Source organism: Crinia signifera, chromosome 19 (genome assembly GCF_055691185.1).
Source record: "Crinia signifera chromosome 19, ASM5569118v1, whole genome shotgun sequence".
NCBI lineage: Eukaryota > Metazoa > Chordata > Amphibia > Anura > Myobatrachidae > Crinia > Crinia signifera.
The window spans coordinates 11,311,125-11,336,643 of record NC_139226.1 but is presented as its reverse complement, the minus strand read 5'-3'; the positions used below and the strand labels follow the sequence as shown (position 1 = coordinate 11,336,643).

The 25,519-nt window shown below is 49.1% G+C and overlaps 1 protein-coding gene across 1 annotated transcript; it reads left to right on the top strand.

Annotated features, from left to right (window-relative positions):
• The first annotated feature begins 2,430 nt into the window (after positions 1 to 2,430).
• LOC146042107 (sodium/potassium-transporting ATPase subunit gamma-like) lies at positions 2,431 to 24,796 on the top strand. The gene is made up of 6 exons (XM_083162030.1): positions 2,431 to 3,194; positions 17,680 to 17,715; positions 19,524 to 19,598; positions 21,674 to 21,707; positions 22,901 to 22,941; positions 23,899 to 24,796. Exons 1-6 carry the CDS (start codon positions 3,164 to 3,166, stop codon positions 23,916 to 23,918), a joined length of 237 nt encoding a protein of 78 aa, XP_083018156.1. The 5' UTR covers positions 2,431 to 3,163; the 3' UTR covers positions 23,919 to 24,796.
• Positions 24,797 to 25,519: the final 723 nt, after the last annotated feature.

The following is a 25,519-nucleotide window of genomic DNA, read 5'->3' as shown; positions in this document are numbered from 1 at the left end:
AAGTAATTAATAATGTAACAGACAATGACTCGCAAAAATGGAAGGAGTATTTGCTGAGTAACTGGAAGACATTCTTCATATAAATATATAAATACTAGGAATAAGGGCGGGACCAGTGTGGTTTTGCAGTATAAATGATTGACCGCTTTAAAAAAAACCTGGAGATTCTTACCCATACTTGCCGACTTTTGCTGGCTGCCTTCCGGGAGAGGGCAGCCAGCTCCGTTATACAGGGGGGGGGGGGGGGCTATCACCGGGAGACAGATTGGGGGCGGAGCCACAGATGGGCTTCCCTGCTGGGGGCGTGCCTACAGTGATCGCGTCATTTTAGCCACGCCCCCCGTCGTGCAATGCCGGTATTTCAGGCATTGCACGGCGGGGTTAAAATGACGCGATCGTCATTTTACTCACGGACCCCCCTGCCGAGGGGCGGATCACGGGGGATTGGGGTTAATGCGGGAGGGTTGCCCCCCTTTCCGGGGGGCCGGGAGGGGGACCCGATTTCCGGGACCCTCCCGGCCATTCCGGGAGGGTAGGCAACCCTGTTCTTACCAAATCTCTCACTTTCTCTCTTACCAGCCCCCACCCCCCCCCCCCCCCGGGGAGCGATGGTGCGGCTATTGCCACATCTCAACACCCCCACCCCCCCTGGAGCGCAAAGACGCTGCTTCCTCTCTCTCTCACCAGCCACCCCCCCGTGCAGTGACGCTGCGGAAATGTCCCGCCGCTGCCCACTTGCCCACCCCCCTGGGGTGCTCCGGTGTCTTGCACCAGCTCTGCCCCTGTATATAACACATGTAACTGTGACAGGGAAGGTGGCCCCTCTCAGCTCTGGGCCCCATAGCAGCTGCACTCCCTGCACCTATGGTAGTTACACCTCTGTATATAACACATGTAACTGTGACAGGGAAGGTGGCCCCTCTCAGCTCGGGGCCCCATAGCAGCTGCACTCCCTGCACCTATGGTAGTTATACCTGTATATAACACATGTAACTGTGACAGGGAAGGTGGCCCCTCTCAGCTCTGTGCCCCATAGCAGCTGCACTCCCTGCACCTATGGTAGGTACACCCTGTATAGTACACATGCAACTGTGACAGGGAAGGTGGCCCCTCCCAACTCTGGCCCCATAGCAGCTGCAGCCCCTGCAACTATGGTAGCTACACCCTGTATATAACACATGTAACTGTGACGGGGAAGGTGGCCCCTCTCAGCTCTTTCCCCATAGCAGCTGCGCCCACTGCACCTATGGTAACTACACCCCTGTATATAACACATGTAACTGTGACAGGGAAGGTGGCCCCTCTCAGCTCTGGGCCCCATAGCAGCTGCACCCCCTGCACCTATGGTAGCTGCACCCTATATATAACACATGTAACGGTGACAGGGAAGGTGGCCCCTCTCAGCTCTGGGCCCATAGCAGCTGCACTCCTGCACCTATGGTAACTACACCCCTGTATATAACACATGTAACTGTGACAGGGAAGGTGGCCCTCTCAGCTCTGGCCCCATAGCAGCTGCACTCCCTGCACCTATGGTAGCTACACCCTGTATATAACACATGTAACTGTGACAGGGAAGGTGGCCCCTCTCAGCTCTTTCCCCATAGCAGCTGCGCCCACTGCACCTATGGTAGTTATACCCTGTATATAACACATGTAACTGTGACAGGGAAGGTGGCCCCTCTCAGCTCTGGCCCCATAGCAGCTGCACTAACTGCACCTATGGTAGCTACACCCTGTATATAACACATGTAACTGTGACAGGGAAGGTGGCCCCTCTCAGCTCTGGCCCCATAGCAGCTGCACTCCCTGCACCTATGGTAGCTACACCCCTGTATATAACACATGTAACTGTGACAGGGAAGGTGGCCCCTCTCAGCTCTGGGCCCCATAGCAGCTGCACCTCCTTGCACCTATGGTAGCTACACCCTGTATATAACACATGTAACTGTGACAGGGAAGGTGGCTCCTCTCAGCTCTGGGCCCCATAGCAGCTGCACTCCCTGCACCTATGCTAGTTACACCCCTGTATATAACACATGTAACTGTGACAGGGAAGGTGGCCCCTCTCAGCTCTGGGCCCCATAGCAGCTGCACCTCCTGCACCTATGGTAGGGAATGTGCACAACAAGCTTATTGAGACAAGTAGCAGGGAGAGGGGGGCTGGAGGGGGGTTATATACAGATACTGGATTGGCTGAGAGATGCTTCAGCATGAGAGGCTGGATACAATGTATTGATGTATAGGAAAGAGGGAGAGGTGTCAGTACAGGAGAGGGGTGGCAGGACAAATATAACATGCAGAGGGGAATATCAGGACATAAGGTTAAAAGGAGGGAAATATGGGGATAATGAGATTGGGGCTGGTGCAGGATAAAAGATGAGAGGGGGGTTGGGTCGGTGATAAGGAGGACACTGGGATAGTGCAGAATAGACAGGACAGAGGTAGATGAGAAGAATTAACAGCATCCCATCTCAGCACTGATCAGCTGCAGCCAACATATCTCAGGAGCCAATCACAGGGCTGTCAGTGTCCCTGGCTGCCGGTGATTGGCTATGAGGGAGGGTCCCTGTGGGGATGAGAGACCCACCTTAGCCAGCTGTGAGGCTTCTCTGCAGCATTGTATACATTATTCACACACACAAAGTGTGCTGCAAGCTGCACATCCCTGCAGCTCTACCTCATACATGCACTGAGACCCCTGGCCCCCAGCATCTGCACTGCACTGAGACCCCTGGCCCCCAGCATCTGCACTGCACTGAGACCCCTGGCCCCCAGCATCTGCACTGCACTGAGACCCCTGGCCCCCAGCATCTGCATTGCACTGAGACCCCTGGCCCCCAGTATCTGCATTGCACTGAGCCCCCTGGCCCCCAGCATCTTCATTGCACTTAGACCCCTGGCCCCCAGTAAAGTAATTACATAGAGACCCCTGGACCCTGGGAACTTATTGCATTGAGATCCCGGCCCCCAGCAAGCTCAGAAACCCCTGCACATTGTTTGCACTGAGACCCCTGGCCCCCACTAGGACTCGTTGCTCAGAGACCCCCGGGCCCCTGCACACCCATGCACTGACCACTGACCGAGCTCACAGTACAGACAACCTCACCTGGGCATCCGAACTCAGACCAACTACTCCCATCCGGATCGTGTACAGCACAGGATGGCAACCCCCACCGAGAGGAGCGGAACAGGTAGGACTGGGGGGGGGGGGGGGGGTTGTAAGGGTTAATAACATTTGGGGAACTGGAAGGGTTAATAACATTAATAATCCACCTCTGGTGTCATTGCTGCAGCACTGGAAGGGTTAATGCATCCTATAATCTCAGTGCCCCGTAGTGCAGTCTGGCTGCAGGAAGCCCACCCCACCACCCCCCTGCTGCAGGTGCATTGCAGGGTCCCAGCTGGGAATCCTCCCCCACCCTGCGCTGCAGAGCTGCATGGGGCTGGTAGTGCGGGAGACAGGCAGCTACAGTGTACTGCAGTGTGGGGGGTGTACTGTATAGGGGTCTGTGTACTGCAGTGTGAGGGGTGTACTGTATAGGGGTCTGTGTACTGCAGTGTGGGGGGTGTACTGTATAGGGGTCTGTGTACTGCAGTGTGGGGGGTGTACTGTATAGGGGTCTGTGTACTGCAGTGTGGGGGGTGTACTGTATAGGGGTCTGTGTACTGCAGTGTGGGGGGTGTACTGTATAGGGGTCTGTGTACTGCAGAGTGTGGGGAGATATATACCGGGGTCTATTTGCTGCAGAGTGTGGGGGATAGGAGTCTGTGTACTGAAGAGTGTGGGGTTGTATAGGTATAGTTTGTGTGTGTGTGTTTGGGGGGGGGGGGGGGGGTAAATACAGTGGTCTGCAGAGTGTGAATGTATGTATAGGTGTCTGCACTGCAGAGTGTGGGGGAATGTATAGGGCTCTGCACTACAGAGTGTGGGTGTATGTATATGGTCTGCACTGCAGAGTGTGGTTGGATGTATAGGGGTCTGCACCGCAGAGTATGGGGGAATGTATAGGGGTCTGCACCGCAGAGTATGGGGGCATGTATAGGGCTCTGCACTGCAGAGTGTCTGTGTGGGGGGTGTATACATGTGTCTACTGTATACTGCAGAGCTGCCTGGGGCTAACAGTGCAGTGTCTACAGTGCACAGACAGGGTGTATACAGGGGTCAGCACTGCAGCATGAGGGGAGATGTATACTGGTGTATATACTGCAGAGTGTGGGGATGTATACAGGTGTATATACCGAAGAGTGTGGGGATGTATACAGGTGTATATACAGCAGAGTGTGGGCGGATGTATACAGGTGTATATACAGCAGAGTGTGGGGATGTATAGAGGTGTATATACAGCAGAGTGTGGGGGAAAGTATACAGGTGTATATACAGCAGAGTGTGGGGGAAAGTATACAGGTGTATATACCGAAGAGTGTGGGCGGATGTATACAGGTGTATATACAGCAGAGTGTGGGGGAATGTATACAGGTGTATATACAGCAGAGTGTGGGCGGATGTATACAGGTGTATATACCGAAGAGTGTGGGGATGTATACAGGTGTATATACCGAAGAGTGTGGGCGGATGTATACAGGTGTATATAAAGCAAAGTGTGGGCAGATGTATACAGGTGTATATACAGCAGAGTGTGGGCGGATGTATACAGAGGTCTGCACTGCAGAGTGTAGAGAGGTGTATATGATGCAGTGTGTTGGATAATGTATACAAGTGTCTATACTGCAGTGTGTGGGGGATGTACAGTATACAGGGGGTCTGTACTGCAGAGTGTAGGGAAGTGTACACTGGTGTATACACTGCAGAGAGTGTGGTAATGTATAGGTGCATACACTGCAGAGTGAGTGGTAATGTAGAGGTGTATACACTGCAGAGTGAGTGGTAATGTATAGGTGCATACACTGCAGAGTGAGTGGTAATGTAGAGGTGTATACACTGCAGAGTGTGTGGTAATGTATAGGTGCATACACTGCAGAGTGAGTGGTAATGTAGAGGTGTATACACTGCAGAGTGAGTGGCGGGAAATGTGTAGGTTCCGTAGAGGTGTATATACTGTGTCAGGGGTAGGTTCTGTAGAGGTCTATATACTGTATCAGGGGAAATGTATAGGGGTCCATGCTAACTGCAGAGTGAGGGGGGATGTAGAATTGTATATACTGAGTGATGGGAAATATAGAGAAATATGTGTATCATGCATAGTGAGAAAGGGTTAATCTATAGGTTGGGATGGGAAATGTGTAGGTTCTGCAGAGGTGTATATACTGAGTGATGGGAAATGTGTAGGTTCTTTAGAGGTGTACATACTGAGTGATGGGAAATGTGTAGGTTCTGCAGAGGTGTATATACTGAGTGATGGGAAATGTGTAGGTTCTGCAGAGGTGTATATACTGAGTGAGGGGAAATGTGTAGGTTCCGTAGAGGTGTTTATACTGAGTGAGGAGAAATGTGTAGGTTCTGCAGCGGTGTATATACTGAGTGAGGGGAAATGTGTAGGTTCTGCAGAGGTGTATATACTGAGTTAGGGGAAATGTGTAGGTTTTGCAGAGGTGTATATAATGAGTGAGGGGAAATGTGTAGGTTCTGCAGAGGTGTATATAATGAGTGAGGGGAAATGTGTAGGTTCTGCAGAGGTGTATATACTGAGTGAGGGTAAATGTGTAGGTTCCGTAGAGGTGTTTATACTGAGTGAGGGGAAATCTTTAAGTTCAGAAGAATTGTATATACCGCATGGCTGATGTTTGACTTCCATGACTGATGTGTGACATACATGGCTGTATGTCACACACATATATACAGTATAAGTATATATCCTACATCGCACTGATGGGTTGGCCTGACATAAAAGCACCAATTCCCAGCGCTCCTGGCTGTGCTGGATTGGGAGCAGACTAAGGATGCGCAGCTGCTGGCAGGTATCCTGCAGTAATGAGAGCACTCAAACAGTCCACTGACCTATAAAAATAATGACTTTAATGTTAAATAGCTGCATCACTTAATTAATTAGCTCCAGCTCCTCAATGGCTTCTCTCTTCCTCTCTCGCCCGGTCACTTAGTGAACGTTCTAGATTAATACACAAGGCTGGGAGATAGACTGCACGGTATTTGTGAATGTAATCTACACTGTATGTGAATGATTGGTTAATTCCGTATGTAGATAAGCACATCTGCTGTATATACGTAGTAATAACACTCGGCCCATGATTACGGCATGCGTTACTCCAGAGAAGCTAACTGTATCATTATCCGCATCATAGTATCACAATGTTGGGCCCCAAACTGGCCAGTGTGGCCCTGTACCAGATGAGTGGGGATGAACCTTCTCATGGTATTTGGGGACATCTGAGGACTGGATGACACCGCCCAGAATACAGAGATCCCTGTAGCTTATTATATGTGCCATACCTGGATGCTAGATTCTCAGGGTTGGCGGCTTTCATGCTGAGCAAAGGTCAATATTGCATCTAATAGTGTCCTCCTATTTATCCCTGTGCCACGTTCAGTGGTGTCCTCCTATTTATCCCTGTGCCACGTTCAGTGGTGTCCTCCTATTTATCCCTGTGCCACGTTCAGTGGTGTCCTCCTATTTATCCCTGTGCCACGTTCAGTGGTGTCCTCCTATTTATCTATCTGCCACGTTCATTGGTGTCCTCCTATTTATCCCTGTGCCACGTTCAGTGGTGTCCTCCTATTTATCTATCTGCCATGTTCATTGGTGTCCTCCCATTTATCCATGTGAATCGTTCATTGGTGTCCTCCTATTTATCCATGTGACACGTTCATTGGTGTCCTCCTATTTTTCCCTGTGCCACGTTCAGTGGTGTCCTCCTATTTATTTATCTGCCACATTCATTGGTGTCCTCCTATTTATCCATGTGACACGTTCATTGGTGTCCTCCCATTTATCCATGTGACACGTTCATTGGTGTACTCCTATTTATCCCTGTGCCACGTTCATTGGTGTCCTCCTATTTATCTATCTGCCACGTTCATTGGTGTCCTCCCATTTATCTCTGGGCCACATTCATTGGTGTTTTCCTATTTATCTATCTGCCACGTTCATTGGTGTCCTCCCATTTATCCATGTGACACTTCCATTGGTGTCCTCCTATTTATCCCTGTGCCACGTTCAGTGGTGTCCTCCTATTTATCTATCTGCCACGTTCATTGGTGTCCTCCCATTTATCCATGTGACACTTCCATTGGTGTCCTCCTATTTATCCCTGTGCCACGTTCATTGGTGTCCTCCCATTTATACATGTGACACATTCATTGGTGTCCTCCTATTTATCTATCTGCCACGTTCATTGGTGTCCTCCTATTTATCCCTGTGCCACATTCATTGGTGTCCTCCTACTTATCTATCTGCCACGTTCATTGGTGTCCTCCCATTTATCCCTGTGCCACGTTCATTGGTGTCCTCCTATTTATTTATCTGCCACGTTCATTGGTGTCCTCCCATTTATCCATGTGACACGTTCATTGGTGTCCTCCTATTTATCTATCTGCCACGTTCATTGGTGTCCTCCTATTTATCCCTGTGCCACATTCATTGGTGTCCTCCTATTTATCTATCTGCCACGTTCATTGGTGTCCTCCCATTTATCCATGTGACACTTCCATTGGTGTCCTCCTATTTATCCCTGTGCCACGTTCATTGGTGTCCTCCTATTTATTTATCTGCCACGTTCATTGGTGTCCTCCCATTTATCCATGTGACACCTTCATTGGTGTCCTCCTATTAATCTATCTGCCACGTTCATTGGTGTCCTCCCATTTATCCAAGTAACACTTCCATTGGTGTCCTCCTATTTATCCCTGTGCCACGTTCATTGGTGTCCTCCCATTTATCTATCTGCCACGTTCATTGGTGTCCTCCCATTTATCCATGTGACACGTTCATTGGTGCCCTCCCTTTACTCATGTGCTATGTTCATTGGTGTCCTCCCATTTATCCATGTGACACGTTCATTGGTGCCCTCCCTTTACTCATGTGCCATGTTTATTGGTGTCCTCCTATTTATCCATGTGCCACATTCATAAGTGTCCTCCCTTTACTCATGTGCCACGTTTATTAATTTACCCCTGTGCCACATTCATTAGTGTCCTCCCTTTACTCATGTGCCACGTTTATTGGTGTCCTCCCATTTATACCTATGCTACACTCGTTGGTGTCCTCACATTTATCTCTATGCTACACTCGTTTGTGTTCTCCCATCTATCCCTGTGCCACCTCAGAATCCACCTCAAGATTTAAAGTCGTGGTTCAATCCCCCTGTTCAGAATTTGAATTTTTAATTATACTAACCTACTACACTCCTCTATGTGAGAAGCACTGCCAGAGTTGGGGGACCTGGAGGGAAGCCTAATTAGTGCTATGTGGAGATAACGTTATTATCACAGGGCTCCCTCCAAATTTTTTTTTTTGCATTTTATTTATTTTTTGTAAATTTGAGCACATCCCATTTTCTACTACAAGCATGGGAATTGTGATATGGTTCCTAATAAAATGTGAAGGGGGGAATTTTGTGAATAGTTCTCTAAAATAATGTTAAAATGGTGTTAAAACCAACAAGCTCCTATTTGTCCTTTTTCAATGACACAGCCTGTAACATGGCAATTAGGAGCTGATTGGACTTTATCTCTCGCCAGAGTTTTGTACATAGACCTCTACATTTGTCTGTATTCAGATTTATATGCATCTCTGCAGTCCGGTGCGTGACAGGTCTCCAAAACTGCATCAGTCCCAGTGATCTTTCATTTAGAATTACATGCAAATTATATATGTGCTGCGAGTATGGCGTAAGTGGGTTGTGTAAGTTAGATTGCACACGCACTAGAACCAAGGCGGTTATTATACAGCTGCGGGAAGTGGAGATTATAGACAGATACGTCTGTTTCATTTCAGTGCAGACACAAACTCCGAAACCGTCTGTCTCCCAAACAAAACCTGATAGAGTGTGTCTGTGCCCATGGCGCATTGCCTATAAGCGTACGGTAATGGATGGCTTTCCCCCGGCTCATGTCAGGAGCGGTGAAATGTGAATGTGCTGAGTCAGTGACTTCTCACAGAGCAGCGAATGAGAGAAGATCCAAAGGATGCAGAGAGGATTCCCTGCTGACTTCTCATATCTCCAAAGAGCCATTTATCCATCTCGCCGCCGGTCTCGTTACGCCGCTCGCAATTTCTCTACATGGTTTATGCCCCGTCTGTGGCATCGGTGATACAGGAATAATAGCTAAATAATACCTCAGTGATGCAAATTAGTGAATAAACTCCTGTGTATTATACCCCTATAACAAGTGTCTGATGAGGTCACCACTTCATTATTCACTACAAAAACTGAAAAGAACTAAGAAATCACTTACCAAAAACTGTCATCTATTATGGATAATGGGCCTTATTCAGGTTGGCTCAGTCCTGTGACATCATCCGCCCGCCCACGGCATGCATCGGCCCGTCCGGGTACCCATGGGAATGGCCAGCATTTTCGTGGGGACTCCCATAAAACGTCCAGCGACGTAACCGCTCCCGTCAGCCCCTGGCCCTACCTCCCCGGCAGTGAGCGTGGCTATATCTGTATGACATCACAGAACAGAAGTGGTGCTGGGAGGAGAGGGCTATGTCCTGGCATCACCCTGCAGGCACTCTATATGGTTCTGCAGGGGGTTGGAACAGGTGTTCTCGGCGCAGTGATGGTGCTGCCCCTTCTGCTCTGGGCCCCGGGTGGTGGTTCTAGGCTGATGCATGTGGGCAGAACTATTGGGAAAGGAGTTTTAAAACATTCATAAACTTTAATCCAGTCCAGGGGGGGTTGGGATCATTTGGACTACAGCATGATAGTCGACAGTCATTAGGTCGACACCATTAGGTCAACATGGGAAAAGTTTGACATGGGTCTAGGTTGACATGGGAAAAGGTTGACATGGTTCTAGGTCAAAAGGTTATTAGTTCGACAGGTCATTAGTTCGAAAATGTCGACATGGGGTTTTTCACTGTTTTTTTTTACCTGAATTTCAACACAGTCGACATGGACACAGATTAAAGTGCACCAGATCCCCTCGCGATGCGTTGGGCACACTATTTTATTCTCCCACCACGCCCTAGTGCAGGGCTGGGCAACACCGGCCCTCCAGATGTTCAGAAACTACACATCCCAGGATGCTTTGCTTTAGTTTTGCTATGTGGCCATGCTGAAACTGATGCAAGGCATGCTGGGATGTGTAGTTCCTCAATATCTGGAGGGCCGCAATTGCCCAGCCCTGCCCTAGTGGATGGTAGGGCATGAAATACCGCCTGCCATCATATGTTGGCTCAAAAGAAACCCTGTGAAAACCCCATGTCGACCTTTTGACTGTCGACTTAGACACTGTCGAACTAATGACCTGTCGAACTAACGACCTGTCGAACTAATGACCTGTCGACCTTTCCTGTGTTGACCTTGACACATGTCGACCTTTTCGAATGTTGACCTAATGGTGTCGACCTTAGATGCAGTCAGCAGGTCGACAATAAATTGGTCAGCAGGTCGAACACTATTGGTCAACAGGCCATAGGCCAACACATGAATAAGGTTGCCATGCCTTGGCCGACATAGTCAAAATTGACACAAAAGAAATGCAATTCCACTGTGCTGTTCCCAGGATTCATGCAGAGATCCTTTCTATTGGTAGAAATCTTGTTCCTAATCTCCAAACATAGAAGGTAAAAAACGTCTTATATTGGGCGAGACAATTCTTCTCTATCTTCTAAATTGAAAACCGTGCGGAGCTCACCGAATCTTACTTGAAGACGTTCCCATAAAGGTATCTTTATAATTACCTCAGTGGTGATCCCTATATTCGTACAAAGGTATCTTTATTTTCAAACTTCAAACGATAGGACAATTCCATACAGATAAAAATGCAGTTTTCCCATGTCAACATATTGCTCGCGTTGACCTGTTGACCCGGTTGACCCTTTTCATATGTCGACATATGGCCTATCGACCAATAGTGGTCAATCTAATGATAATGACGCATGATAATAATAATAAATAGTCATAATCTATATTCTTGGGAATTACATCATATATGTTTTCTCTGTTAGGCCTATCGCTAAAATAAATAAATTAATTGCACCGACGATTATTTATCTTTATAATGTCCGACTATACTCCTGCAATTTGGAGCAGTCATACGTTCTTGCTAACATCAGTGGTTTTGCATAAATTGACATATATTCCGCACTGATCATATTCAGCTCCATAGTGCCCCCAGTGGTTAGAGTGAGGACCAGCAATCCACATTTTGGCAGGAGAACTGACTTGAAAGACAACTGATCTGAGGGCCTTATTCTAGTTCACTCTTTCTGACAAAATCCTTCTTAGATGGACAAAACCATGTGCACTGCAGGGGGGCAGATGTAAAATGTGCAGAGATAATTATATTTGGGAGAGTTATTTTGTTTCTGTGCAATATAGATCTCACTTTGAAGTAAAACCCCACCCAAATGTAATTCTCTCTGCACAGGTAACATCTGCCCCACCTGCAGTGCACATGGTTTTGTCCATCTAAGAAGGAATTTGTCAGAAAGAGTGAACCAAAATAACCCCCTGAGTGATAAAAGTATACGCGGAAAACTTCTAGCCATTAGAAACGCTGCACTAAGTTAAAATTAGCCGCAGCCATTTGCAAATAAAATCAATCCTAGACTCTTCAGAAAGGCGCTCGGGAATAAAAAGCTCTTAAGAACCAAAATTCTCCGGCTTCCGGAAATATCCGCCAACATTAACTTTCATCTCGTCTGATATCGTTTATATACCTCAACAATATGTGACATTGGGTTATAAAACCTCAACATATAGTTTATACACATCCACAATATGTGACTCATCGGCCTACAGGAAATGCTAGGATCCATTTAACAAAGAACTCACCAGAAAGCCTGAAAGATAATTACCTAGAAATCAGTTAGGAAATATTCTGTAAATGTCATTTAACAATGTTTGTATTTAGTAACTTCCTATAAATTAACATGGCATGTAATATACCTTCACAGTATGTACCCGAGGCTCCGGCACCAAATCAACACTTAGCCAGTTACTTCCTATGGGCTTTTCAGTAGAGCGATTTATCTTCAGCGTTGCGCAGGTTTTGTTTTACATAAACATCCATTCACAGCCTGCGGGGGAACACCCAGATCATTCGATGGTGGCCGACCACCGTCTGCTCGCAAGGATGGTTATATGCACCCAGCGAACAGTTTGTTCGCCATGGCCGCACGCGCCCAGCGCATTCACATGCGCATAGATGCCCTTGCGCAAAGAGGAAACGTAGGCCCCTTGCGAGCGCACACAGCCATACGAAAGGACCTGAATAAGGTCCTAAGAGTGCAGGGAGGATGGGGTTAAAACAAATGAAATGTGCCAATAAATTAAAGTAGGAATGAGATCAATATGCATAAAATGATGGTGACAACTGTTCGCAATATTGTCCGGTTCCATTTTGAGTGAATTTTTTCATGACACATGACACATGGCGCTGCGGTGACACATGGCGCTGCGGTGACACATGGCGCTGCGGTGACACATGGCGCTGCGGTGACACATGGCTCTGCGGTGACACATGGCGCTGCGGTGACACATGGCGCTTCGGTGACACATGGCGCTTCGGTGACACATGGCGCTGCGGTGACACATGGCGCTGTCCTGACAGATGAGGGCTTCCAGGTCAGTGTCAGTTTAGTTTTATTCCTTTGTACAGTTCTCTGAGGCAATTCTAATAATGACCCATGGTGCACGCTGCAATCTTTATAGTAGAACCATTTTCAACCTAACTGACTAAAATTAAAAGAGGTGATGCTGTCAATAGCAACCAATAGGATATTATATCTCTATTGCATCCTAGAAAAATGATACAGAGATTCTGATTGGTTGTCATGGGCAGCATCACCTCTTCATTTTTACAAGCTTTAGCTTTAAGCCGATCATTTCACCTGGACCCCAGATGGATATTACAGATAGATAGTGTTATTGGCTGTTATCTGGGAGTGTCAGGGAATATGCAGGCGTGGCCAGGTGTGTGAGGGGAAGTCATGTGACGTCAGCTCCGCCCCGATCAGCCTGATTCTATCACAGCCGCTGAGTAAGTCCTGGGCTACACACAGACTGCACACACTGGGGAATCATTACATGGTGAGCGGCTGTTATCTGGGAGTGTCAGGTTATACGCAGGCGTGGCCAGGTGTGTGAGGGGAAGTCATGTGATGTCAGCTCCGCCCCGATCAGCCTGATTCTATCACAGCCGCTGAGTAAGTCCTGGGCTACACACAGATTGCACACACTGGGGAATCATTACATGGTGAGCGGCTGTTATCTGGGAGTGTCAGAGACAATGCAGGCGTGGCCAGGTGTGTGAGGGGAAGTCATGTGATGTCAGCTCCGCCCCCGATCAGCCTGATTCTATCACAGCCGCTGAGTAAGTCCTGGGCTACGCACACACTGGGGAATCATTACATGGTGAGTGGCTGTTATCTGGGAGTGTCAGGGAATACGCAGGTGTGGCCAGGTGTGTGAGGGGAAGTAATGTGACATCAGCTCCGCCCCCGATCAGCCTGATTCTATCACAGCCGCTGAGTAAGTCCTGGGCTACACACACACTGCACACACTGGGGAATCATTACATGGTGAGCGGCTGTTATCTGGGAGTGTCAGGTAATACGCAGGTGTGGCCAGGTGTGTGAGGGGAAGTCATGTGACATCAGCTCCGCCCCCGATCAGCCTGATTCTATCACAGCCGCTGAGTAAGTCCTGGGCTACGCACACACTGGGGAATCATTACATGGTGAGCGGCTGTTATCTGGGAGTGTCAGGGAATACGCAGGTGTGGCCAGGTGTGTGAGGGGAAGTCATGTGACGTCAGCTCCGCCCCGATCAGCCTGATTCTATCACAGCCGCTGAGTAAGTCCTGGGCTACACACAGACTGCACACACTGGGGAATCATTACATGGTGAGCGGCTGTTATCTGGGAGTGTCAGGTTATACGCAGACGTGGCCAGGTGTGTGAGGGGAAGTCATGTGACGTCAGCTCCGCCCCGATCAGCCTGATTCTATCACAGCCGCTGAGTAAGTCCTGGGCTACACACAGACTGCACACACTGGTTAATCATTACATGGTGAGCGGCTGTTATCTGGGAGTGTCAGGTTATACGCAGGCGTGGCCAGGTGTGTGAGGGGAAGTCATGTGACGTCAGCTCCGCCCCGATCAGCCTGATTCTATCACAGCCGCTGAGTAAGTCCTGGGCTACACACAGATTGCACACACTGGGGAATCATTACATGGTGAGCGGCTGTTATCTGGGAGTGTCAGAGACAATGCAGGCGTGGCCAGGTGTGTGAGGGGAAGTCATGTGATGTCAGCTCCGCCCCCGATCAGCCTGATTCTATCACAGCCGCTGAGTAAGTCCTGGGCTACGCACACACTGGGGAATCATTACATGGTGAGCGGCTGTTATCTGGGAGTGTCAGAGACAATGCAGGCGTGGCCAGGTGTGTGAGGGGAAGTCATGTGATGTCAGCTCCGCCCCCGATCAGCCTGATTCTATCACAGCCGCTGAGTAAGTCCTGGGCTACACACACACTGCACACACTGGGGAATCATTACATGGTGAGCGGCTGTTATCTGGGAGTGTCAGGTAATACGCAGGTGTGGCCAGGTGTGTGAGGGGAAGTCATGTGACATCAGCTCCGCCCCCGATCAGCCTGATTCTATCACAGCCGCTGAGTAAGTCCTGGGCTACGCACACACTGGGGAATCATTACATGGTGAGCGGCTGTTATCTGGGAGTGTCAGGGAATACGCAGGTGTGGCCAGGTGTGTGAGGGGAAGTCATGTGACGTCAGCTCCGCCCCGATCAGCCTGATTCTATCACAGCCGCTGAGTAAGTCCTGGGCTACACACAGACTGCACACACTGGGGAATCATTACATGGTGAGCGGCTGTTATCTGGGAGTGTCAGGTTATACGCAGGCGTGGCCAGGTGTGTGAGGGGAAGTCATGTGACGTCAGCTCCGCCCCGATCAGCCTGATTCTATCACAGCCGCTGAGTAAGTCCTGGGCTACGCACATACTGCACACACTGGGGAATCATTACATGGTGAGCGGCTGTTATCTGGGAGTGTCAGGGAATACGCAGGTGTGGCCAGGTGTGTGAGGGGAAGTCATGTGACATCAGCTCCGCCCCCGATCAGCCTGATTCTATCACAGCCGCTGAGTAAGTCCTGGGCTACACACACACTGCACACACTGGGGAATCATTACATGGTGAGCGGCTGTCATCTGGGAGTGTCAGGTAATACGCAGGTGTGGCCAGGTGTGTGAGGGGAAGTCATGTGACATCAGCTCCGCCCCCGATCAGCCTGATTCTATCACAGCCGCTGAGTAAGTCCTGGGCTACGCACACACTGGGGAATCATTACATGGTGAGCGGCTGTTATCTGGGAGTGTCAGGGAATACGCAGGCGTGGCCAGATGTGTGAGGGGAAGTCATGTGACGTCAGCTCCGCCCCGATCAGCCTGATTCTATCACAGCCACTGAGTAAGTCCTGGGCTACGCACACACTGGGGAATCATTACATGGTGAGTGGCTGTTATCTGGGAGTGTCAGGGAATACGCAGGTGTGGCCAGGTGTGTGAGGGGAAGTAATGTGACATCAGCTCCGCCCCCGATCAGCCTGATTCTATCACAGCCGCTGAGTAAGTCCTGGGCTACACACACACTGCACACACTGGGGAATCATTACATGGTGAGCGGCTGTTATCTGGGAGTGTCAGGTAATACGCAGGTGTGGCCAGGTGTGTGAGGGGAAGTCATGTGACATCAGCTCCGCCCCCGATCAGCCTGATTCTATCACAGCCGCTGAGTAAGTCCTGGGCTACGCACACACTGGGGAATCATTACATGGTGAGCGGCTCTTATCTGGGAGTGTCAGGGAATACGCAGGTGTGGCCAGGTGTGTGAGGGGAAGTCATGTGACGTCAGCTCCGCCCCGATCAGCCTGATTCTATCACAGCCGCTGAGTAAGTCCTGGGCTACACACAGACTGCACACACTGGGGAATCATTACATGGTGAGCGGCTGTTATCTGGGAGTGTCAGGTTATACGCAGGCGTGGCCAGGTGTGTGAGGGGAAGTCATGTGACGTCAGCTCCGCCCCGATCAGCCTGATTCTATCACAGCCGCTGAGTAAGTCCTGGGCTACACACAGATTGCACACACTGGGGAATCATTACATGGTGAGCGGCTGTTATCTGGGAGTGTCAGAGACAATGCAGGCGTGGCCAGGTGTGTGAGGGGAAGTCATGTGATGTCAGCTCCGCCCCCGATCAGCCTGATTCTATCACAGCCACTGAGTAAGTCCTGGGCTACGCACACACTGGGGAATCATTACATGGTGAGTGGCTGTTATCTGGGAGTGTCAGGGAATACGCAGGTGTGGCCAGGTGTGTGAGGGGAAGTAATGTGACATCAGCTCCGCCCCCGATCAGCCTGATTCTATCACAGCCGCTGAGTAAGTCCTGGGCTACACACACACTGCACACACTGGGGAATCATTACATGGTGAGCGGCTGTTATCTGGGAGTGTCAGGTAATACGCAGGTGTGGCCAGGTGTGTGAGGGGAAGTCATGTGACATCAGCTCCGCCCCCGATCAGCCTGATTCTATCACAGCCGCTGAGTAAGTCCTGGGCTACGCACATACTGCACACACTGGGGAATCATTACATGGTGAGCGGCTGTTATCTGGGAGTGTCAGGGAATACGCAGGTGTGGCCAGGTGTGTGAGGGGAAGTCATGTGACATCAGCTCCGCCCCCGATCAGCCTGATTCTATCACAGCCGCTGAGTAAGTCCTGGGCTACACACACACTGCACACACTGGGGAATCATTACATGGTGAGCGGCTGTCATCTGGGAGTGTCAGGTAATACGCAGGTGTGGCCAGGTGTGTGAGGGGAAGTCATGTGACATCAGCTCCGCCCCCGATCAGCCTGATTCTATCACAGCCGCTGAGTAAGTCCTGGGCTACGCACACACTGGGGAATCATTACATGGTGAGCGGCTGTTATCTGGGAGTGTCAGGGAATACGCAGGCGTGGCCAGATGTGTGAGGGGAAGTCATGTGACATCAGCTCCGCCCCTGATCAGCCTGATTCTATCACAGCTGCTGAGTAAGTCCTGGGCTACACACAGACTGCGCACACTGGGGAATCATTACATGGTGAGCGGCTGTTATCTGGGAGTGTCAGGTAATACGCAGGCGTGGCCAGATGTGTGAGGGGAAGTCATGTGACATCAGCTCCGCCCCTGATCAGCCGGATTCTATCACAGCTGCTGAGTAAGTCCTGGGCTACGCACACACTTCACACACTGGGGAATCATTACATGGTGAGCCACTCGCAGACTTGCAAGGGGTGGGATTTATTTCTGTCTGCACAGTGCATACCTGATCACAGGGCTCTGCAATTTAGCAGAGCTGCGATCAAGTCTGAATTAGGCCCATGGTTTTGCCCATTAGAGAAAGATTTGGCTTTTGCGTCCATGCTGAATCAGCCCCACAAGTTGACAACCGAATTTTTGCAAATATTCTCTTTTTATATGTTATTAATCACCCTTTTATTTCACTTTCTTTCCAGTAAATATATATGGAAATGCAGACCCCTTTGTCTACGGTAAGTGAACAAGTTCTGATTTCTTTTAAGAAGTAATCAGGCAATTTACTAACAGTTCCGTTTACACTTTGTCATTCCCAGGAAATAATGGTCATTTATGCATAAACATCTCTATAATGGGTGCAGTGTGTGCAGTGCATGGGGGTTCACACTGCACCCATATATATTATACCTACCCCTCCAAAGTCCCACTGTGGCGTCCCTGCAGTGCAGACAGAAATCACTTGGAAAATAGCCGAGTGATTTGCACATGCGCACTGGAGATGTGTCCCCTGAAACAAGGCTTGGGCTCCATGTTCTTGGAGACCGGCGCATGTGCAGTAGACTGTAACCTAACCCCAGAGTCTACTCGCCTTCAGGGAGGAGCAGGCCCGCAGCGGATGCTGCACGTGGGTCCTCTCCTCTCTTAAAACACCCCTGTATATGGTAACATTATGTGACATCATGGAAAACTCTCAAACTGCAAACTGAATAAGAAAAAAAGAAGCAAAACAACGTATAACTGACCATACTGCAGTGGCGGATCCAGAGGGGGGAGGCACAGCACAGTCTAAAATTGAAATAAGGGATCCACGCCCACTGTCAGTGAATCAGTTTTTAATGGCAGTTGGGGGCAGTCGCTGTGCCTTCCCTATTTGAATTTTGAACTGGAGCGCCCTCCCCGCCAGACTGTATCATTTTCTTAGTTTGTTACAGGTTATACTTTTGCACAAATGTATTCTTGTGGGGCTACATCAGTTATCTCTGATATCTACCACAGTCACATAGGTTTATATAGGTATACAATGTTGCCAAATTTACTTTGCATTCTGGATATTGTGCCCCACTTCTAACACCAACTTACTGCTTCATATAACTGTCTGTTGAATGAGAATTGTGCAAATTGAACTTGGAAGCTAGCATAGACCCGATACTGTATCATAGCTGCCTACTCTCCTGCATTCTGCAGGAAACTCCCTGAAATAGCAGCAATCTCCCTCTCTCCCTCATTAGTCTAGCAATCTCCCTCATGTCACCTAGCCCACATTACACTGTTACATCATAGTTATCTCCCCTCCTGCATTCTGCAGGAGACTCCCTGAAATAGCAGCAATCTCCCTCTCTCCCTCATTAGTCTACCAATCTCCCTCATGTCACCTAGCCCACATTACACTGTAACATCATAGTTACCTCCCCTCCTGCATTCTGCAGGAGACTCCCTGAAATAGCAGCAACCTCCCTCTCTCCCTCCTTAGTCTAGCAATCTCCCTCATGTCACCTAGCCCACATTACACTGTTACACCATAGTTACCTCCCATCCTGCATTCTGCAGGACACTCCCTGACATAGCAGCAATCCCCCTCTCTCCCTCATTAGTCTAGCAATCTCCCTCATGTCACCTAGCCCACGTTACACTGTTAAATTTTTGGGGGATAAAAGGAATGAGAGATAGATACATTTACACTGAATCATCAGCGCCATTTCCCAGCACATTACCAAGTATAGTAGCTCTTACTAACTGCTTTGGGGCTCATCTACATTTGGATAGAAGTCATTTTACAAGATTCCTCTCAGATGTAGCAGTACACACCCACGCTTCTAGGTGCCACGTTCACATTCTCTTTTCACAATATCTCCATATATGGAACTAGACACGCCCTTTGGGAGGAGCATGACACGCCCCCTCAATGGGCCACTGTGCAAAATTATATTACCAACTATTATCTCCCTGAAACTAGTTTTCAAAAGTAGGCAAGTCTGCTGTACATACTGTAACCTCCCATATATGTCTGTGCCCCTATAATAAAACAGTTTCTGTTTTGCTGTAGACTATGACACGGTTAGAATGACTGGACTTATCCTGGCAATTATCATGTTTGTATTGGGGATCGTCGTCGCTCTTAGTGAGTATCGATATCTTATATTCTGCGTGAAATCTGTGTTATCAATCTTGTGGGAATCAATCCAGCACTTATATTACATACATGATAAGTAACATGTATGTATGTATGTATGTGCTCTCCGATTCCCCCCTGCCCAGGGTCTGCAGCCACTACTGGTACACATACAGAGAGCTAGAGTGATGCTGTTCTAACACAACTGGTCATGTGACCACCAATGCTGCTGGGCTCCTGGCTCCTCTGCTGCAGCGACTCTGACTGCTCAGCTGTACACTGGTTACAGGGTCACAGAGGGCTTCTGTGCCTTCCCCTGCAAGTTACCACTACTTACTGTCTCTAGCTGCAGCTTTTCACTCTTTGGGGTGATTCAGGTTGACTCAGTATGCAGCAAAAATGGCTGCCTACCGAGAGCTAAAACGCAGCCCACTGGGCGAGCTAATTCCCGCCCCCCATTTGCTGGTCAGGCGTTCGGGCGAAAAATCTGAAGTGACTTTTATATGGGCCGGAGATGGCAAAACAGCTGCCGGTACTTGTTTCCTAGCACGGCCACAATCGCGGCCATCGGGTGTAATTTTTAGTGGCCTGCGACGCGGCCGACGCGATGCCCCTGATTTTTCCATTGAAATGCATTGAAAACAGTGAAAATCACGTCGGTCGGGTCGTATGCGGCCAAAAATGCTTAAATGGTCCACACGCGATGGCGCGATTTCCCCATAGGGAACAATGTTAAATGCATCAATTTACCCGCGATGACCGCGATTTCCCATAGGAAACAATGTTAAATGGGTCAATTTACCCAAATCATCATAGGGAACAATGGTAAATGGCCCAGAAACCCCAAAACCCCCTGAACATTGACATGTCCCCCCAAAAGTATTTCACGCCACCCCGCGATCAACGTGAACCCGAAGCGTGGCGAGCGCAGCGAGCCCGCGAGGGGCGCCGGTACGCGTCCTCCGACCTTTTCATACCCCCACTATCCACGTCGGCGTGGAGTTAAGAATAGAATAGTGTGGCGAGCCACCGAGCCCGAAGCGTGGCGAGCGGATGCGGATACCTTCACAGGTAAACGCGTCCCTTCGCGGCCTTGACAGGTATCCGCGTCCCCTCGCGGGGCTCGCCACGCTTCGGGCTCGGTGGCTCGCTGCATCGCCACACTATTCTATTCTCAGCTCCACGCCGACGTGGATAGTGGGGGTATGAAAAGGTCGGAGGACGCGTACCGCCGCCCCTCGCGGGCTCGCTGCGCTCGCCACGCTTCGGGTTCACGTTGATCGCGGGGTGGCGTAAACTACTTTTGGGGGGACATTTAAATGTTCAGGGGTGTTTTTGGGCCATTTACCATTGTTCCTATGATAATTTGGTTAAATTGAGCCATTTCACATTGTTTCCTATGGGAAATCGTGGGTAAATTGAGGCATTTAACATTGTTCTCTATGGGGAAATCGCGGGCATCGCGTCTGGCCCATCGCACCCGATTTTTTAGAGCATGCGATGGCCGCGATGCCCACGATTTTACACCCGATGACCGCGATTATGATCGTTGTGGCCGTGCTAGGAAACAAGTACCCAGCTGCCTGCCCCGCGCAAGCTTTGGCACACCTGCATTCCCATGGTGACACCCAGCATATTTCTGGGTGCACCCACCATTGTTCTGGGCATCCCCATGCATCAGCCCCCTGTCCGCCCACTGCCCCCCCCCCCATCTGTGAGCACGCCTCGGCGACTCTGAAGGTCGCCAAATGCGTTGACAAAGTTGCCCTGCACATGGATATATTCACATAAACGCATGCGCAGAGCCGCTACATCGGTCCGTGGACCGAATTCAGCTCTTTATGAACCAATCTGAATCCGGCCCCTTATTGTTCATTGTATTTATGCCGTTTATTGTTACCTCTTCTACGGCGCTGCCATAACCTTGGAGCGCCTACAAAAGTAAGATGATAAATAATTTTGATAATAATCATAAAAAATAATAATATTTTTCATTCAATATTGACTTGAACATCATTACGCTGTTTACAAAACATGTTATTGGTGTTACTACATATGATGTTTGTGTGTTTGCTTTCCCACAGGTAACAAATGCAAGTGCAAACAGAAGAATGCAAAGTAAGCGTTCCGTCTCGTCGCCGTCCTCACCCCCCCCCCCCCCCACTCTGTATAGCAATTCTGCCAGGGAACAGTCTCTCGCTATCACCCAGATACATCGCCCGCAGGGCAGGATGAATGCGGAATAACAGGCCCTGTGTGATATCCGCTCACAACCATACTCAGCCATTATAGCTTTTGTGAGCGTGCAGTTGTTACCGATCTTCCCCCAGCGAGTGGTCTTCTCTGTGTGGGATCTGGGCATTTAGCGGCCCCTGCACCAGCCGGGGGTGTCTTTTATAATGAATCTTCCCTTCCTTTCATTCTGACAAACACACCCCGGGGGTAGATGCTCCAATAGAATTGTTATTCATATAAGCGAGCCATAATCTTTGTGGGATTACCGACTCCCCTAGGCGAAATGCTATTAATTATTATTCTGTCTGCAAATGATGGAAGCGCTTTGTGCTGGGCGCTTTCATCTCCCCGGCACAAGCTAAATACAAGTAGTCCAAATTTAGCCCAATGGGACTGGGGCTTTACTAATGGGTGATTTGCATGGTAATATATGGAGCACGCCGCTTCGAGACACTAAAGCAGGCATTTCCAACCTGTGGCACTCCAGCTGTTGTGAAACTACAAATCCCATCATGCACTGCCACAGTTCTGCTATTAGGGAATGCTAAAACTTTTGCAAGGCATGCTGGGATGTTTAGTTTCACAACAGCTGGAGGGCCGCAGGTTGGACATGCCTGCACTAAAGGCATAATAATCACAGCAGCACATGTGCGTATTGGACTCTATGAAGCCAATATACCAGGGTTGCCGACTTGCATAAAATCCTCTTAACTGTGATGTAATTAAGCCCCGCCCCCATTACGGCAAATTGGCAAAATAACTGATCTCCATGGAGGGGGCGGGGCTAAAATGACACGATTGTGCCATTTTAGCTCCGCCCCCTCCTCTGAGACCCGCGGATTGCGGCATTTAAATGCCGCGATCGGGGGGGGGGGGGGGGGCTCAGTGGGGGTCCCCCTGATTCCGGGGGGCCGGGAGGGGGGACCCGATTTTCGGGAGACTCCCGCAAATTCCGGGAGGGTCGGCAACCTTGCAATATACCAATGAATAGATGGCGTTAACATGAGGTTCCTAGTGGGCGGTCTATGTGCATTCAGCAGTGGTAAATGTCTAACATTGCCTGTCTCTTATCACAGCGGATCCCAGTCTGATGGGAGACAGCCTCTACAAACCCAGAGTAAGTCGTCCACATTAACCCTTACATGTGAAACAATCCAGGATTTCTTTATGTCCTCTGTAATCACTGAGTTGGGTGGGGTTTGATGTTGCGCTTCTAGGGGGGTGTGACCTGCTCCTCCGGGAGAACGCCCCTTATTCATGGAGATTCTGGGACAATTGAGGAGTTTCGGCAAGTTTGCCCTAATTTAGACCACCCTGAAATTAGGAAAGTTATATAGGCACACTTGAGCGGTTGGCTCACACTATGTAAAGCCCACTTACTTACCAATATTTTTTGGTTTATTGTCAGATAGCTGTACTCACTGTTACATACACCCTGGTGTTGGAGGGGAGCTTTATTGGATTGGAGTTACATACAGCTCACCATTTGTTGAGTGTATACTGCAAAAAGAATAGCGGTGCAGGACAGGAAACACTTCATATGCAGGTATCAAATCAGGGGCTTTTAATCAGGAACTAAGCAGGAAACGTCTGACTTTCACAGTGTCAGGCTTATGATGGCCCCTGCACATGCTCAGTAGAGGTCCCAGTGGCCATCTTGGGATAGAGCATGAAGTCTCCCTGAGAAACAGGGAGACTGGAGTATGTGGGAGCAAGAGCGCATGTCCTTGCCGATATTTAGCTTACCATAAACAATATCGCTCAGAAGGGGGGAAATGAGCAATATTGTTAAAAATATTGCTTAGCGTTCAGTGCTTGGCTAGAATATAATTTGAATCTTTAGAATGGGCATAATTCATGATTGCAAGGAAGCAGCTGTGCTTTTCTGCGTCATTAAAATTCAAATGCAGCTGGAGGTGTCTAATTGGGTGGTTCCAAAGCTCCGCCCCCCAAACATTGCAGCATGTCAATCATCCTGCCTCTGACTGCAAAACTTTTACAAACAAACTTTTTTACATCTGTCTTAACCCATTGTGATTAATTTCTCTCTCTCTCCCCCCCCTCTGTGTTGCAGCTCCGGCTGGAAGTGTATAGCTCCCAATTCTCTGGGCCTAGATTTCTGCTGCTGGATCCAGTCACCGGACCCCCCCCGTAACCTAACGAGGGGAACGGATGGAAAGGAATACCCACCCCACCACCTCCACATAAATGTCCCAGATAGCGTGTTCAATGCATGCGTGGCTCTTCCTTGCGTGATGACCTCCTCCTCCCACAAACACACAGAGCTTCCATTTCTCACCCCAAAGCACTGATGCAGAGAGATGTCTTTCCCACCTCCCCAATACACAGAGACAGGAGCACAGCATTGGAGAGCGAGAGACCGGCAGGCGGGGGGGTGCTATACCTCACCCAGGCGCACAGAACCAGAGAAACTGCAGGATGACACTTCTTTTTTTTTTTGGTCCGTAGAATAGGAATATAACAGAATATTAAGACCACCCACCATTATTGAATTCAGGATTTAAAATCCTCAACCCAAAAAGTTTACAAAAAGTTGAGCAGAAACTTCATTTACTGTAGATCTGAATAATAAATCACCCAACATATGAATTTATTGGGGAGTACGCTTGTCCGGTCACCTCTATACTGGCCTGTAGTTGTGTCATCCGCCTAGCAACAGCCCGTAGCTCCCCTGTTACCCCCCCATCTCCTACAGGTCTCTCAGTGAAAGGGTTAATACTGGCTGGACACTGGGAACTTGTCCCCTTTTAAATTATTTGTATATAGCATGTGACAAACATAAATCTATATTAATAAATAGCTATAAGAGGAAAGATCAATCTATATATGATATACGGTATGCGGCATGGAAATATATGCAAATTAGTTTTCCTAGGTTTTTTTCTTTATTTTTCTTTATTTATTTTTGCTCTCCCTCCCCTGATACACCAATAAAACAATATTTCTATATTTGTCGGCAGTACGTGTTTTATATAAGCCAACACATTTATTAACGATATTACAATATATGGGATATGGTGTCACTGTATTACACACAGTGCTAGATTCCAATGTGTGCTGGGCCGCAGGCAGGGCTGCCACTAGGAATTGAGGGGCACACAACTTGCACACTTTTGGTTCCAACAGGCGGGTGCTCAATCACATAAAGTAATGTAATCTAGGATGCTTCATAAATTGGCACAGACTCTTAGATACCATTTATTCCTAATCGGTCAACGTTTCGGGGCCTATCCCCCGTCGTCAGGACATATACATAAGAATTCTTATGTATATGTCCTGACGACGGGGTATAGGTCTGATCTGGTGGCAGGTGTCCCGCATGGCGGTGTGTCTCCTGTGGCTGGGTCTCTTGGACGGATCCTGTGTGCCAGGTCACCTCTGCCACTGCGGCAGCGTGTCTACTGTGCTCACCGCAGGCCTATGGGGGACAGCAGAGCAGAGGAATGAGCAGCCGGGGCCCTTCCCTCTCTGCCGGATTGGTCGGGCCCGAGACAGCAGCACCCCATGCACCCCCTGCAGCGCACCAGCAGCAGCCCCCCTAACACTCACAGGTAGGAGCTGCCACTGGAAGTAGAGTATAAATACTTGCTGGCATGTCAATACTTTGACCGCTGGGATGCCACTGCTGGCATTTTGTACCCAACCCTTTGTTCATTATATAAACCTCAATGTCT

Excerpts from the sequence above, each read along its gene's own strand:
- LOC146042107 (XM_083162030.1), top strand. The coding sequence starts at position 3,164 with ATGGCAACCCCCACCGAGAGGAGCGGAACAG. Across the intron at positions 19,599-21,673 it reads GGGGATCGTCGTCGCTCTTA|GTAACAAATGCAAGTGCAAA; the intron begins GTGAGTATCGAT and ends GCTTTCCCACAG. Across the intron at positions 21,708-22,900 it reads TGCAAACAGAAGAATGCAAA|CGGATCCCAGTCTGATGGGA; the intron begins GTAAGCGTTCCG and ends CTCTTATCACAG.